Below are 14096 nucleotides of genomic sequence, written 5' to 3'. Positions count from 1 at the left end.
AAGCCAGAAGCTAAAACTGACCCAAATTTGCTCGCAGGCTGCAGGGTGCTTTTATTTGTACATTGTCATTTGTTTCTTACAACCAACTACCCTTGAGGGTGAGTAGTATGATTTCTGTTTTAAAAATGCAAAAACACACTTTTTAAAAACTAAATTAATTTTTGAGTCAGTATACTGACTGCATGGTTTCATGCTTGTGTTGCTGAGTTGACTCTGGGATGTTAGGTTTCCTCACCTGTGGCGCGACGGGAGTCCGAGTAGGTAGGTACCGGGTTATTTGCTTCCTGAGTAGCTGTGAGGCGCCCCACATCTGTCAAGTGTTCTGCAGGTGGCCAGGGCCCCTGACTTTCAAGTGAATTGAGAGATGGGAGTAATGCCTGTGGTAGAAGAACTGCTCATTCAAACCAGTGCAGTAAGTGGGAGCAGGGTATTAGATGGGAGGCCCAGAGAATGAGACAGATGATGGATATTGGAAACTGAGAAGGTAACTGCAGTTTTAAAAAATACTTCAAGCTGGTAGAACGGGTAGAACTGATTTATATTTAGGTTTAACGGAATACATTGGTCATTTATTTATGGAGAATGTGCTTACTGGGTCCATTCTTATGTCCTTGATAAATACATTTTTCTTTGTGAATGAATGAATACACAAACAGATTCAGTGACCTAGAATGAAGCACTAAGTGAAGTTGCAGATGAATTTAGATTCATTTCCAAGTCATCTGATTAGGTTTCGATGGGGAGGTTTCTGACGGCCGACAGCCCCCACCTAAGGCCGTGTGAACTGACAGCTTCTCTCCGTCTCCGAGTCGCTGCAGGGGCTGCGCTTCTGCGCGGTTTCGGAAGACAGCGAGCTGCGTCGCTGTGACCCTCGCTGTGACCCTCGGGGCTTACGTCTGAAGGGTGGTGTCACAAAATTCCGTAGCGTGTAGGAACTGGTTTACTTCTTACTACGTAGTTGGAGCATTCTCGTTTCTGCAACAGGTTATTAGGCTTCAGGTCCATTAGCTATTGGGGTCAGTTCAGGTTTTGTAGTTAATACGATAAGTAAACTTTTCGTATTTTCCTTTTGGTTAATGCTTCTCCTTGTTTACCTGTTCTCTTGGAACTGTCTGTTTCTGAGGAAATAATAGTGACTTTTTAAAGGAGTAAAAAGCTGTGTGTGACAGTGAATGCTGAAATCTGGGTTTGACATAATTTGTTACTATAGTTGGTGGAAGCCCTTAAAAGTTTAGAGATGTTTTATTGCCCAAAGAACATTTTATCTACAGAAGTGGAAGTTACCAAAATTCCTGACCTTGCTAGCACCTCGGTAAACTACCTCCTTTATTTGTCGTTGTTGACCTTGAGTGTCTGTGCAGGTACTTCCCCTTCCCATACTGTCTTCCTAAGTGTGCAGCCCACACTTAGGAGTAGGGAGTTACATGCTCCCCTACCTTTAGGGTATGAGTATCTACATAAACTTTTAGGATTCCTGGGTGATTTGTCTTCCTTCCTCATTTATTAATTCATTCAATCATTTATATCAGTGTGGATGCATACATATATATTTTATACTTTGGGTTATAACCCAATACTACTTTGTTGTCCAGACTATTTTGACTTAGGCCATTGGGAGCTCTTTCACTTGACCCCCTTGTCTCTTGGATATACCTCCATTAATGTGGGTTTGTTTTTCTTTTTTTGAGTATTTCCTTAGTTTTGGGCACTACAAGATACTGTAGGCTCATCTTGAATATTTTCTGCCCCAGTCCTGGAATCAGCCATTTCTCCAGAGAGAAATGGTTCCTTTTTGCTTTCTCTTGTTCCTTTCATTGCAGAGCGGAGAAACCAAGATGTGGGTGCTAGGTGCTTCTTGCTACTGGGTGTCAGTTTTTTAGGCCTTATCATCTGACAGAACAAATAAATATATGTGTGGATACTAACCCTGTATGAACATATCTATGAGAGATACATACCTGTAAGTATTTCTGTATGTAATCATCTATATCTATATTAAGTTAAACGTAAGTTCTTACTCCTGTCTCTAATTGTAACCCATTACCACACGGATCATTCTAGCCTCTTCCCCGTTCTTACCTGTAAATCCCTGCTTGAACCTGGCTTCTGCCACCCTCCATCCGATTCCTTAATTGTTCGGTTCCAGTGTAGATGTGTATCGGTATCAGAGCTGTTAACCTGTAGTACTCTTGGGAAAAAAATTTGTCAGGTAGGTGACAATGTTTATGAGCGGACTTCCCGTTGCCTTCCTTCTTGCAGACCCCAAAGGTTGCTTGGGTCAGCGCCCTTCCCCTCCCCGACCTCTTGCAAAGGCCGCTTTGCACAGATTCTCTCCTCGTCCATTCCTGGGATTCCGTTACCTCCTCAACGATTTTTAAAAAAAAATGTTTAATACATTAACGTTCATTCTTGGTGTCATAAAGTTCTGTGAGTTTGGACAAATGCATATGTCGCGTGTCTGCTCCTACAGTATTAGACACAATAGTTTCACCGGAGAAGTCCCCTGTGCGCCATCTGTCCATCCCTCCCCTGATGCACCTGCATTCTTGGTGGCCACCCCCCTTTTTACTGTCCCTGTAATTTTGTCTTCTACAGAATGTAATTGGAATCATACAGTATGTATTGATAGTTTACTATTTTTTGTTGATGAATAATACCCCAGTGTACGGATGTGCCACAGTTTATCACCTATTGAAAGATACTTCGGTTGCTTCCAGGGTGTTTGTAGATTATGGCTAATAATAAAATAAATAAAACTGTGTTAAACATTTGCATGTATACCTTTGGGGTTTTTATTTTTAAGATTTTAATTATTTATTTCTAGAGATCAGGAAGGACAGGAGAAGGAGAGGGAGAAAAACATCTGTGTGTGACTGGGACGTCGATCAGTTGCCTCTTGCCCTCCGGGCACCTGGCCTACAACCCAGGCCTGTGCCCGGAGCAGGAATTGTAGCTCGCAGGCCGGCGCTCAGTCCACTGAGCCATGCCAGTCGGGGCAGGCCTTTTGGTCTTTTTGTGGCCTAAGTTTTCAGACTCACTGGGTAAATGCTTAGGAGCCGATTGCTGTTTTGTATGGTAAGACTGCGTTTAGCTTTGTGAGAAACTCACAAACTGTCCCGCTGGGTGTGGCTGCTGTTCTGTATCCCCACGGTCAGTGGATGAGGTCCTGTTGCTCCGCGCCCTCCTCAGCACTGATACTTAGGTTTCTGGATTTCAGTCATTTTAATAGTTGTACAGTACTTTCTCGCTGTTTTTTAAATTTCAGTTCCCCAACAACAAATGATGTCAATTGAACATCTTTTCCTATGCTTATTTGCCAGTTGTACGTCTTCTTTCTTGAAGTGTCTGCTCGGGTATTCTGCCTGTTTTTTAATTGGGTTGGTTGTTCGCTTGTTGTTGAATTTTTGGAGTCTTGTATTTTTGAGTACCGCAATTCTTTATCAGATATGTGTTTTACAAGGTTTTTTCCTGTCAGTGGGATTTTAACCATATGAAAATGATAGACATTTTGTCGTATATGTTCACTTAAATTGCTAATCTCTAGCATCCATTTAGCCACTAGCAAGCATTTCTTATGCTGCTTCATAGTTTTTATTTAACAAGTTATAGTTTAAATTATGTTGAATTTTCAAATGAGAAATATAAAAAAAAAAGTCACACTCAGTCACTTCGGTGGGGTTACAGTTACTTCCAGATCCTGCTGAGGAGAAGCGTGACAGCCCTTTGACTTCCCTGGGACTTGCACCCAGCGGAAGTGCCGGGGTCACGCGCCACCCGGCCCCTTCCTGCTGCATCCTCTGTCTTTTCTCGCGCGCCACTTCTTTCCCAGCTTGTTTAATCCTTGCTCATCCTGTATATTGCCTGTTGGCAGATTTTAAAACAAGTTAAAAAAAAATCTTCAGCTGATTTCTCTCTTTCATTCTTTTCTTTGGTCAGTGTTTCTACTAGTAAAAAGTTTTGCAGCATGTGCCTGCAGAAGATGATGGCAACAAAGAGGAAATTTTGGGACTTGCTGAGTGAAATGAAAGTAAAATAGATGAACTATTAAGATGTAAAATATAAAGAGAAAAATGACAAACTGTTCACGTGTGCGTGTCTGCTCTTTCACAGGCAGAGAACCCCCCAGGTGGACCAGACTGCGGTTACGGCTCGTTTCACCAGCAGTACTGGCTTGACGGCAAGATCATCGCTGTGGGGGTGATTGACATCCTTCCATACTGTGTGTCGTCTGTGTATTTGTACTACGACCCTGATTATTCATTTCTCTCCTTGGGGGTCTACTCTGCATTACGGTAAGATTGCTTTTGACAGTTGTAATGAGTCATGTAATAAGTCCCCATTTTGATTATATTTCATCATATAATAGTAGGAATCCTATTATGATAGTATATAATAGTTTATTGCTACAGTAGTCTCTTATATATTGGTAGTTAGAAGTCATACTTTTAGAACTGAGGCCAATGTCTAATGGTGATTTCCTAGCTTTTTAAGGTAGCCTTCTAACCTAGTGTATGAGAAGTCATTGTATTTGTGGGATGTTCTTGTGGGTTTCCAGCTCTATCAAAACAGACAGTAAATTAGAAAACTGAGAACATAATTTTGGGTACTCCGTTGTGCTGTGACAAAAATAAAATCATTGTAGGCATGAGGCTGGTTTTATATAGGTAGTTTGGAAAGACCTCTCTGAACAGGTGACACTCGAGGATGCAAGAAAAGGAGGCAGCTATGCAAAAATCTGAGAGTGGAAGTCCAGGTAAAGGGGTAGCAAGTCCGAGTGCCCTGGTGGGAATAAAGGGAAGGAAGGTCTTACAGGTTAGGACACGGGTAGATACAGACAGTGTTACGCAAGGAGGGCAGTGAGGCAGGTCGCACTGTTGGGGCGGGGGGCAGACAGAGCAGGACTTGTAGGTCATGATCGGGAGGCTGGATTTTATATGATACCAACCCAGTGCGTGGGTTAAGCATTTGGTGAGGTTACCTGTTTAATTAATGAATAAAAACAAGAAGCCGTATTAAATAGGCCTCTTTAATTTTATGCTATGTGAATTTCAAGTTAGCTACTACCTATGCCCAAGAAAGTGTAAATCCTGAACCTTAGATGCATTTGCTCAAAATAATTTAGAGTTTCTTTGGTGTCTTTTCAGTAAAAATCATCCTAAAATGTTTTTAAAATAGTTTGTCTTTCAACACTTGGATTTTTTCGATAGCTTAACTATCAAATTTTATCAAATATTTGTTATCAAATTACATCGTGCCCTGATTATTGGAATTAGACTTAAACATAGCATCATCTTCGTTGTTCTTTTGGCAGAGAAATTGCTTTCACTAAGCAACTTCATGAAAAAACACCTCAACTCAGCTACTATTATATGGGTTTCTACATTCATTCATGTCCCAAGATGAGATACAAGGTAAAATTGATTTCACATATATGTCTGCTGTAGATGCAAGTTGTGAAAAGTAGTGCTTTCATAGTTTCTCATAATGGTTTAACTTGATTATATGTTTCTAATGTAAATCATGAATTATTTTTAAATGTCAAACTTTTCATAGAATCTAGGTTGTATTGCCTTGAAATGTGCTGATACATAGACACTTAATATTTGTTAATACAGGTTCATCTGCAGTAATTAACATATATTAACATATAGAAATTCTAGCTATTCTAGGTAGATGTACATGATTTTTCAAATGAGTCCTAAGTAAAATCAGTTTAGAATTCAGGAAATTGGGAGAAAGTATAATAATTCTGCCACAAGAATTAAAGCTGAATAATCACCATAGAAATGTTACTGGTTTGAAGGAATCCACCAACATAAAGCTAAGACAAGGGAAAAGCTGACATTTGGAGGAAGAGGACAGGGGTGTGGAGTTGTAGTCTGATCCATTCAGGTGGCCTTGTTTGCAGCTGTAGCCATGCTGTCTGGGTGTTTTGTGGCCTGTCTGCTATTAACAATGTAAACAGCAATGTAAATATAATATTAACCAGTTTACATACAGAGTTTATGAGTGATGTTCTAAGAAATAAGTGTTAGAAGCAAAATAAGTTTATAAATTGTTAATTTCAACCTGCGACTTCCTGTTGCTACTAACAGGCTAAGAAATTCAAATGTTAGGTTGTCGGAAATAGTATCTAGTATATTTGCTGGCATTTTCCAGTGTTTTAATATTCTCTGTTGGCTAGTTCTTTTTTAATGCTACTAAACTTTATTTTTCTTATTAACTAATTTTTAAGATACTATGTTGATAAGTAAAGAGTCTGAAGAATATTAGAACTGTTTTGAGAATAACTTAGAATTTCAGGATTCCTAATTTCTCATTTTCAAGTCCCCAAAATTAATTTCTGTTGGGAATTTGGATACACTATTAAAACATTTAAAATTAGATTACAGCCCAGAGTGGAAAGGGAGGGGATTCAGTTTAACCATTGTATTTACATTATGTCTTCTTGGGAGAAAGAGTTCTGAAAATTTGAGGTATAGTTAGTGATTTTGTAGATATTTGTGAGATAATAATGATAAAATATTTGAATACTAAACTAATTTTATAAAGCCAGCATTTTCCTGCCATTTTTTTTTTTTTTAACACTTTTGGGTCCTTAAGAACATATTCATTTTAATTTTTATATTGTTAGTTTAAGAAATTTATTTTTATTGCGTAATGATTGAAGATAAATCATCGTAGGTAACTGAGGAGTCAATATATTTTTATTTCAGTTAATGATATGTTCTTATATTTTGAGTAAATGAGAACCTCAATTATGATGGAATAGCACAGCTACTTATAAAAAAGAGATTTTCAGTCAGAAAATGTTCTGTTCACAGTTGTAAGATAGATGTTGGGCCAAGCATGAATATTTCTCATTACAAGTTGAAAGTCTAAAACTAGAGACGCATAAAAGGTAATTCCCAGAAAATGAATTGTACACTATTATAAAACCTTTCATTTTCAAGTTTGAACGAGGGTAAATTTAGCATATAACTATAATAATAGTTAAAATTTTATCTTTCTTAGAACGTAACTGTTCAAGCATTGATAATGACATCCTTTTTGCCCTTGTAAAATATACATTGAAAAACCTACAAGAGTTTTACATAGCAATCATTTTTAATAACTAAGAGGGAGCAGTCTTTAACAGCCTCGTACATGTCAGACGCTGGGACTGCTGTTGCAAGCAAGGTAGGCGTGGACTCGCCCTAGTGGAGGTACAGTCAAGGGGGCACGTAGGTAATTGCAACGCAGGGACGTAAACATGGCACCTAGTGACATGTACCTGTGCCTGAAACTAGAGAGGTGTTTCATTTGGATTTTCTTGTGTAGATTTAGACATATTAAGTCACGATTGGCACAATAAAGTATACTTAGAGCAAATTAAAGTATTTAACAGCAGGCCTGAGATACTCACCAGAGCAGATTTTACCCACTGTGTTTTATTGGGTAATGAGCTGCCCTGAAGGCGCGCTGAAATGGCGAGTCTGTCAGTACTGCAGGGAGGACCATGGCTTGATAGACAGTGTCCGAGGGTGTCTGTCGGCACTTCCTCCTACCCTGCGTGTGCGCGCTGTTACACAGAGAAGGGTTGCTTCCCTCGCCTTGGGCTGGACTGGCCTTGTGACTTGCACTGACTAATAGGATACCGTGGAAATGACTGTCTGGGACTTAGGGCCCAGGCCTTAAGAGGGCTGGCAGCTTCGCTGCCTCTGTCTCTGGAGCCAGCCATCGTGTAAAAGGTCCAGTTACCCTGTCGGAGAGAAGGGCCACCTGGGAGGCCTGAAGACATCTTCGGTGTTTCAGTTTCAGCCAGGCTCCTAGCTGAATGCAGCTGCATGATTGAGCCCAAGGGAGCAGCGGAAGCCCCCTAGTTGAGCTGTAGCCAACTCACAGAATCGTGAAGAATGTTAAGTTATTACTGTTTTAGGCCACTAGGATCTGGGGTGGGTAGTTACTCAGCAATGGATGACTAAAACGCATAGTGTAGGATAGGGATCACTAGGTACACAATTTCCACCTACAGGAAAGTCATTCTGTGTTGAGCTGTGCAGGCTCATGTCCTGGATTGAGCTGAACTGATCGAAGAAGCTTCCGATGGCTCAATGTGAGAGAATTTTGGCAAAGTCACTGCGTTTCTATATGCAGTCATACCTTGAGATGTGCTGGTTTGGCTTATGACAGTTCATCTTTATAAGGCATTTTATTTTATACCCGGACTTGAGCCTGTAGGACATTTCTTAACATGATGACAAAGTTTCATTTTGTTTCTCTTGCTAATGGTGCGCCCCTGCAAGGTGGAAATCACATGGGTTCTTCATAGTAACATAGTGGCATGTGTCGCAGTCACTTCTCCCAGAGTACTTGTGGTTGCAAGTTTATAGCAGTTATGTCCTGGAGTATAATGTTCCCTAAGATGCATTTTTACTGTATTCCTTTGGTTTTCCTCTTGTGTGTGCATCTATGTGTTAAATAAAGGTTGATTTACATACACATAACATAGATATGTTTTACCTGTGGCCATAGTCTTAGATGTAAGGCACAGGATAATTACAAAGGAGTGTAAGGAGAGCTAGAAAATAGTCATTAATGAAAAGAAATTGTCTTGATACATTGTTATCATTGCTCACACTAACTGTTACAATAATTGTGGCCACTGTAATGGGACTTGGTACTGTTTCAGCATAAACTAGTATCAATATGGGACTCAGGAACTGGCTGCAGTGAACGGAAAGTATATTTTCAACTTAGAAGCGTTGCTCCTTGGAGCCCTCACCCTGCTGCAGTGGGGGGTCTGGCGCCGTCCTCAGTGGCGCTGGCCCTCTGGTGAGCTCCCCTCGCCCAGCGCGGCTGCTGCCCATTCCGGCATCAGAGGCCCCCGGTCTTGGCTAAATCAGGAGATAATGTCCTCTCCACTGTCTCTTTTTCATAAAACTATTTTTAATTGTGGTGAAATACACATAAAATTTACCCCTGTAACTATTTTCATCATGCACTACACAGGTGTTAATCCATTTCCAGACGTCTTTTTATCGTGCAGAACTAGAGCTCTCTACCCACGAAATGAGAGCTCTTCGCCTCCCCAGCCCTGGGCAGCCACCACCCACTTCCTGTCCGTGCCGGCGGCTGCTCTCGGGCCTCACATAGAAGGAGCGCACAGGACCAGTGTCCTTGTGACTGGTTTCCTCACTTCCCTGAGCATAAAGTCCCCCGGGTTCATCCGTGCTGTAGCAGGGGTCTGAATTTCCTTTTTTAAGGCTGAATGATACTCCTCGGTATGTACCTGCCGCATTCCGTTTATGCCTTCACCTCTTGGTGGACACTTGAGTTGCTTCCACCTTTTGGCTCTTGTGAATGTGTACAACTATCTGTTTAAGTTCCTGTTTTCACTTCTTTTGCATATATTCCCCAAAATGCAGTTGCTGGGTCATACGGTAATTTCATTTTTAAATTTTCGAGGCACCGCCGTACTGTTTTGGGTAGTGGCTCTATTATTTTACATTCCTGCCAGCAATGCACACGGGTTCTAATGTCCCCACATCCTCACGACACTTTGTGTTTTCTGGTTTTGTTTGTTTTGACCGGCTGGTCCAGGGTGTGTGCAGGGGTCTGTATCTGTGTTTAAGATCAAGGAAAACCTTAGGGAGAAGGCTCCTAGCCCACATCACTCGTCTCGTTTGTCAGAGTTGTGCCTCTTGTCTGCGCCTGGCCCTTCGCTCGCTCGCTCGCTCGCTCGCTCGGAGGGGAGTGGAACCGCCTGAGGGCAGCAGCGATTTGTGGCGGCAGGAGTTGCCTCCTGGAGCCCGAGGCCCTGCAGGGGGGACACCCGACCCTGTTTTCTGTTTTCTCACATCCTGGGTAGCAGCCAGTATTGTTTAAAACTGAGATACTGGTATGTATTTATACATCATTATTATTTATACTTTTTAAAATTGAGTTTTTGTTTTAAATATATTTTGTTTTCTAAGCCTTTTTAAAAATAATTTTTATGTTTAATATTTGCATGTAAAGCTCAGTTTATATTCTCTCTCTTGACCCCTTCCCATACTTTTCAGAGATACTCGGTTTTCTCTGAAAGGAAAAATTGGCATAGATAGAAATGGTGTTAGGTATAATTTTTTCAAAATTTCTTCTCCACATTTCTCAGAGCGCTTCTGTAAGGCCCTTCTGTGGTCTGAAGGAGGTGTTTCGACTGAATTCTTTATCCAGACTTGTCTGTAGGCCAGAGTAAACAGTGATTTCAGGCCGTTGGCTTTGGTATCGTGACACGGCCAGACATCAGATAGTTGAAACAGCAGAAGGGGTTCTGCAATGTCAGAAAAGAAACAAAAGGCTAATTCATCTGTGATTAATCATTCTTAAACTCAGTGCCTCAGCTTGATTGTGGTCTGACAGCAACCCTGGAATTCTGCAGGCGTTTGCCTAAAAGAAGGTAGTTGGCAATACTGCTGTAAAAGTGCCTGCAACAAAAATTGGAGTTTACAGAGCTGCCTCTGCAAAATCCTGTGCTACTGAAATCCGCCAGTTCCCCAGCTTCTCAGTGTTCCGGCCACGTTAGCAAATGTTGTTTTACTACAGCCTTGCAGCCCAGGGGGATGCATCTGGGTACATGTGGTAGTGGCTTTGCTACTGCTGGTCTGAAAGAAATACAGATGATCTCATCAGTAGCCCACAGCACAGGGCAGAACATGCATGTCTTCTGATGGGAAGTGTCCAGAGTTGGACACAGTAGGAAAAATGACCACAGAACACTGTTAGTAAGGGGTTTTGGAGGCCTCCTACTGGAAGTGGGAGGTAAAGAAAAAATTCAGGGCTCATCACAAATTCTTACTTTAAAAATTGTCACATGTTAAATTTTGCCACATCGGAAGCAAAAGCAGTTCCTTACAGTCTTGTGTTCTGAGCTTCTCTTTGCGGATGAGAAGATTGAAGTTCAGTACAGTTAATTTGTCCAAAGTTTGCATGAATTCACATTTTATTTTTGGCAACGTAAATGAGAGTTTGAAGAATTGAAATGCGTGTAACTGGCTCTGTTTATCAGATTTATGATGTGGTATAGATAACTTTTAATTTTGGAGAATCCTAAAATGCTTGCATATTAATTAAAGGTAAATATTAACTGGGGATTAAAAGCATAGATAACCCTGTTCCTTATTTTTTCTATTCTCATTTCTTTTCCCACAGTGAAGTAGAGAACTTGGTATATACATGATTCCTAACCTTTAAAAACTTCGGTTCTTTTTGGAGCTTTTGAAAAATGCACATGTTCGCGCTCTGTCCTGGCCCGCTGAAGGAGCGAGCCTGCGGCCCTCTGTCCCGCAGTGCCGCCCTCTGACTGCCGCCGCTATTTTATATGCTCTTGAGCCTCCCTTTCCGCAAGCCGTCCCTCACCTCCGACAGGTCACGCACTTATCTCTGCGAGTGCAACTCATGGCTTTCTTTCCAGACCACGCGCGCGTGCCAGTTCTTCAGGGAAGCCATTCTCTGCCTCTGCTCCTGCTGCCCCCACGTCCCCGACTCCTGCGAGCTCAGGCGGGAGGCAGCCTCTCTGTTTCTGCGAGCACTTGTCATTTCTAAGTACTTCGTCTGCAGCTCTCCTCGAGCTCCAGTTGTTTGTGGGTACATGGGTCAGTCCGTGTTTAGGGAGGGCCCTGTGGAACTTCTTGCCAGACGCCCAGGCAAGAGGCACAGTTCCTTGAGCAAATGATGTCTTATCTGTCACTGTCCCCAGTGCCCAGAAAGTTAATTGACATCAAAGAATTCTGTGGCTCAAAATGCCAGTAGTGCCGAGGTTTGAGAAACCCTGCTTAAAGGGTTTGCCCCCTTGCCATCGAGGTCTGTAGGGCTTTACAGGTGCCGGGTTATTGTGGGGAATGGGACTACCGCCAGCAAAAAGAAATAGTCAGAAAGATTAATTTTAGGTTCATCATAACAATGTTGCAATAAAGTATCCTGTATGACACACCAGAGAGAAGTTTCTTGTGTCTAATTCATGACCCTGTGCGGCCATAAACTCTTTGATGACCCCAGGGCTGTCTTAAATTTTCTTGGGGAGGCTTATGTGTGGCCTTCATGTCAGCTTCCAGGTAATTTAGGGTTTTGTACAATGAGATCTATCCAGCAAACCTTGAGGCCTCTTGGAGGCACAGCCACAGCAAATGAAGTTAAAGTTTCCAAAACGTGATGCTTATTTTTCTAGCTCTGATGTGCATGGTGGAGCCTGTCTTTAGTATTTATAAATCATTGTGTTTTCCTTGCTTTGAGAAATAAAAAGAAACTGCACAGCTTCATAAAAACCAAGTGAATTGAATTACTCTTACCCCAGCAGCTGAATTCAGTTCATCTTTTTTAGTACAGAGGGCACGGGAGGGGCTTACGTGTTGCAGGAGGGGGAGTTACACTCCTGTTCAGCGTTGCTGGGACGGAGACACCTGGCCCTCCCTGGGCTCGTGGCTGGCACTGGGCTGTTTAGGGAAGCACGTGTGCATGTGCGGTGGCTGCTTTTCTCACCTACTGTCCTGCGTTTGGTGTCGCCAGGACTCACATCGTGGCTCCGGTCTTCTTCTTGTGTCTGTGCGTGTTTTCTTGCTTCTTGTGTCTTCGTTCTGTGAAAATAAGGCAAGTGTAAGATTTTTATAACTGACATGTTCAGAGCCTCGTTGTCTCTGTTTGTGGCATTAGCCAAAGGGAAGCCACCTTGAGTAGCATGGTCATCTTGGAAATGCAGCAGTCCGTTGGAATGACGGCACCAAGAAGCAGGGGCAGCCTGGTGGCCGCTGCTGAGGGACCTTCCCAGCTGTCTTCACCACCCCCCCCCGCCCACCGTCCAGGGTCCAGCCTCCACCACAGAATTGTTCAAGGGGGCTTGACACCGTGGGAGGATTGTTTTGCTAGAAAATCTGTGGTGTCTAACACAGTTCTGTTAAATCCAGATTCCTTAAATCCAGTCTCCAGGGGCCCTGGTGCTCCTGGTTCCTTGCTGTCTGCCTTTAGACATACCTTTGCCCATCAAGATAGGCTTCCTTTCATTCTCTGTACCAGTTCATTTCTCTTCACTCTTGTAAAATACAATTTCCATTTAAGACTTAAGTGGTGTGTCTTACCCTAATTTTTTATCCTCACCCAAGGAAGGGGGTGGGGAAGGAGGGACGAAGGGAAGGAGGAAGAGAGAGTGAGAGAAAGAAAGAGGGGGAGCGGCGGGGGGAGAGAGAGAGAAAGAAAGAAACATTGATGTGAGAGAGAAACATTGGTCGGTCACCTCTCATACGCACCCTGACCAGGAACTGAACCCACACCCCAGGCATTTGCCTTAACTGGGAATTGAACCTGTGACCTTTTGGTTTACAGGGTGAGGATGACATTCCAACCAACTGAGTCACACTGTCTCACCGTGCTTTTATCATCTCGTTTTTGGCATGCCTTCAGCCATTTATTTAGTCATATCCATTTATATAAATATGCATAATTTATAATTTAATGGAGTCTTTGAGTTTAGGTCACGTGCTTAGTGCCATGTGACCCTGCCGTCTTAGTCACTGTTAATTGGACTAGACATGGGTGCCTGACCCAAAGGAGGTCAGCCTAGGGTAGATTAATATCAAGTTGCACATTAAAGCTTTGCCCACTGAATAGTGGGTGACCGAACCAGTCGGATTCTCCTTTTGAGGGAGTTTAAATTGACACTAGAGAGAGAATCAGTTGTTAGTTGGGACAGTCATGGGGAGAGCTGCCCAGAAGCCAGTAACAAAAGCTCAGAGTTAGAGTAGGACTGCGTAGCATGGGCTCATAAACTCTGACTTGTCAGCACACTTTTGCACCCATGCACATTTATCTTGAGGGTAGAGTCTGTGATTTCCTTCATCTGGTTTTCAGTGGGGTCTGGGAATCCAAGGAGAGCGGGCTGGGAGGGCGGTGAGATGGGAGGGGAAGCAGGAGCAGAGAGTGGAGAGCGAATGAAAATGCAGATCGGGGCCTCCGGCTGCCGAGGGGCCGCAGACAGCCTCTTGTTAGACCTGCTGCCGGTTCTGCAACTGCGACCTGTTACCCTCGAGGCCTTCGCCCAGCCTGCGTTTCCTCTTCCTCCTGGATCGCCTGGCATCCCGTGGAGC

At 42.8% G+C, this 14096-nt stretch overlaps 1 protein-coding gene across 7 annotated transcripts in view; it reads left to right on the top strand.

Annotated features, from left to right (window-relative positions):
- The window catches only part of ATE1 (arginyltransferase 1), a 126910-nt gene that overhangs the window by 52124 nt on the left and 60690 nt on the right, over nucleotides 1-14096 (top strand). For all 7 annotated transcript variants that reach the window (XM_054581626.1, XM_054581623.1, XM_054581628.1 and 4 more), the window contains 2 exons: nucleotides 4111-4292; nucleotides 5312-5411. In XM_054581626.1, coding sequence (XP_054437601.1) covers nucleotides 4111-4292; nucleotides 5312-5411 — 282 coding nt within the window. The remainder of the gene's footprint in view (nucleotides 1-4110; nucleotides 4293-5311; nucleotides 5412-14096) is intronic.

Source organism: Pteronotus mesoamericanus, unplaced genomic scaffold (assembly GCF_021234165.1).
Source record: "Pteronotus mesoamericanus isolate MK-2021 breed Mesoamerican mustached bat unplaced genomic scaffold, CSHL_Meso_final contig_657, whole genome shotgun sequence".
Lineage (NCBI taxonomy): Eukaryota > Metazoa > Chordata > Mammalia > Chiroptera > Mormoopidae > Pteronotus > Pteronotus mesoamericanus.
Note: the sequence above shows the minus strand (reverse complement) of the source record. Positions and strands in the feature narration are given on the sequence as shown.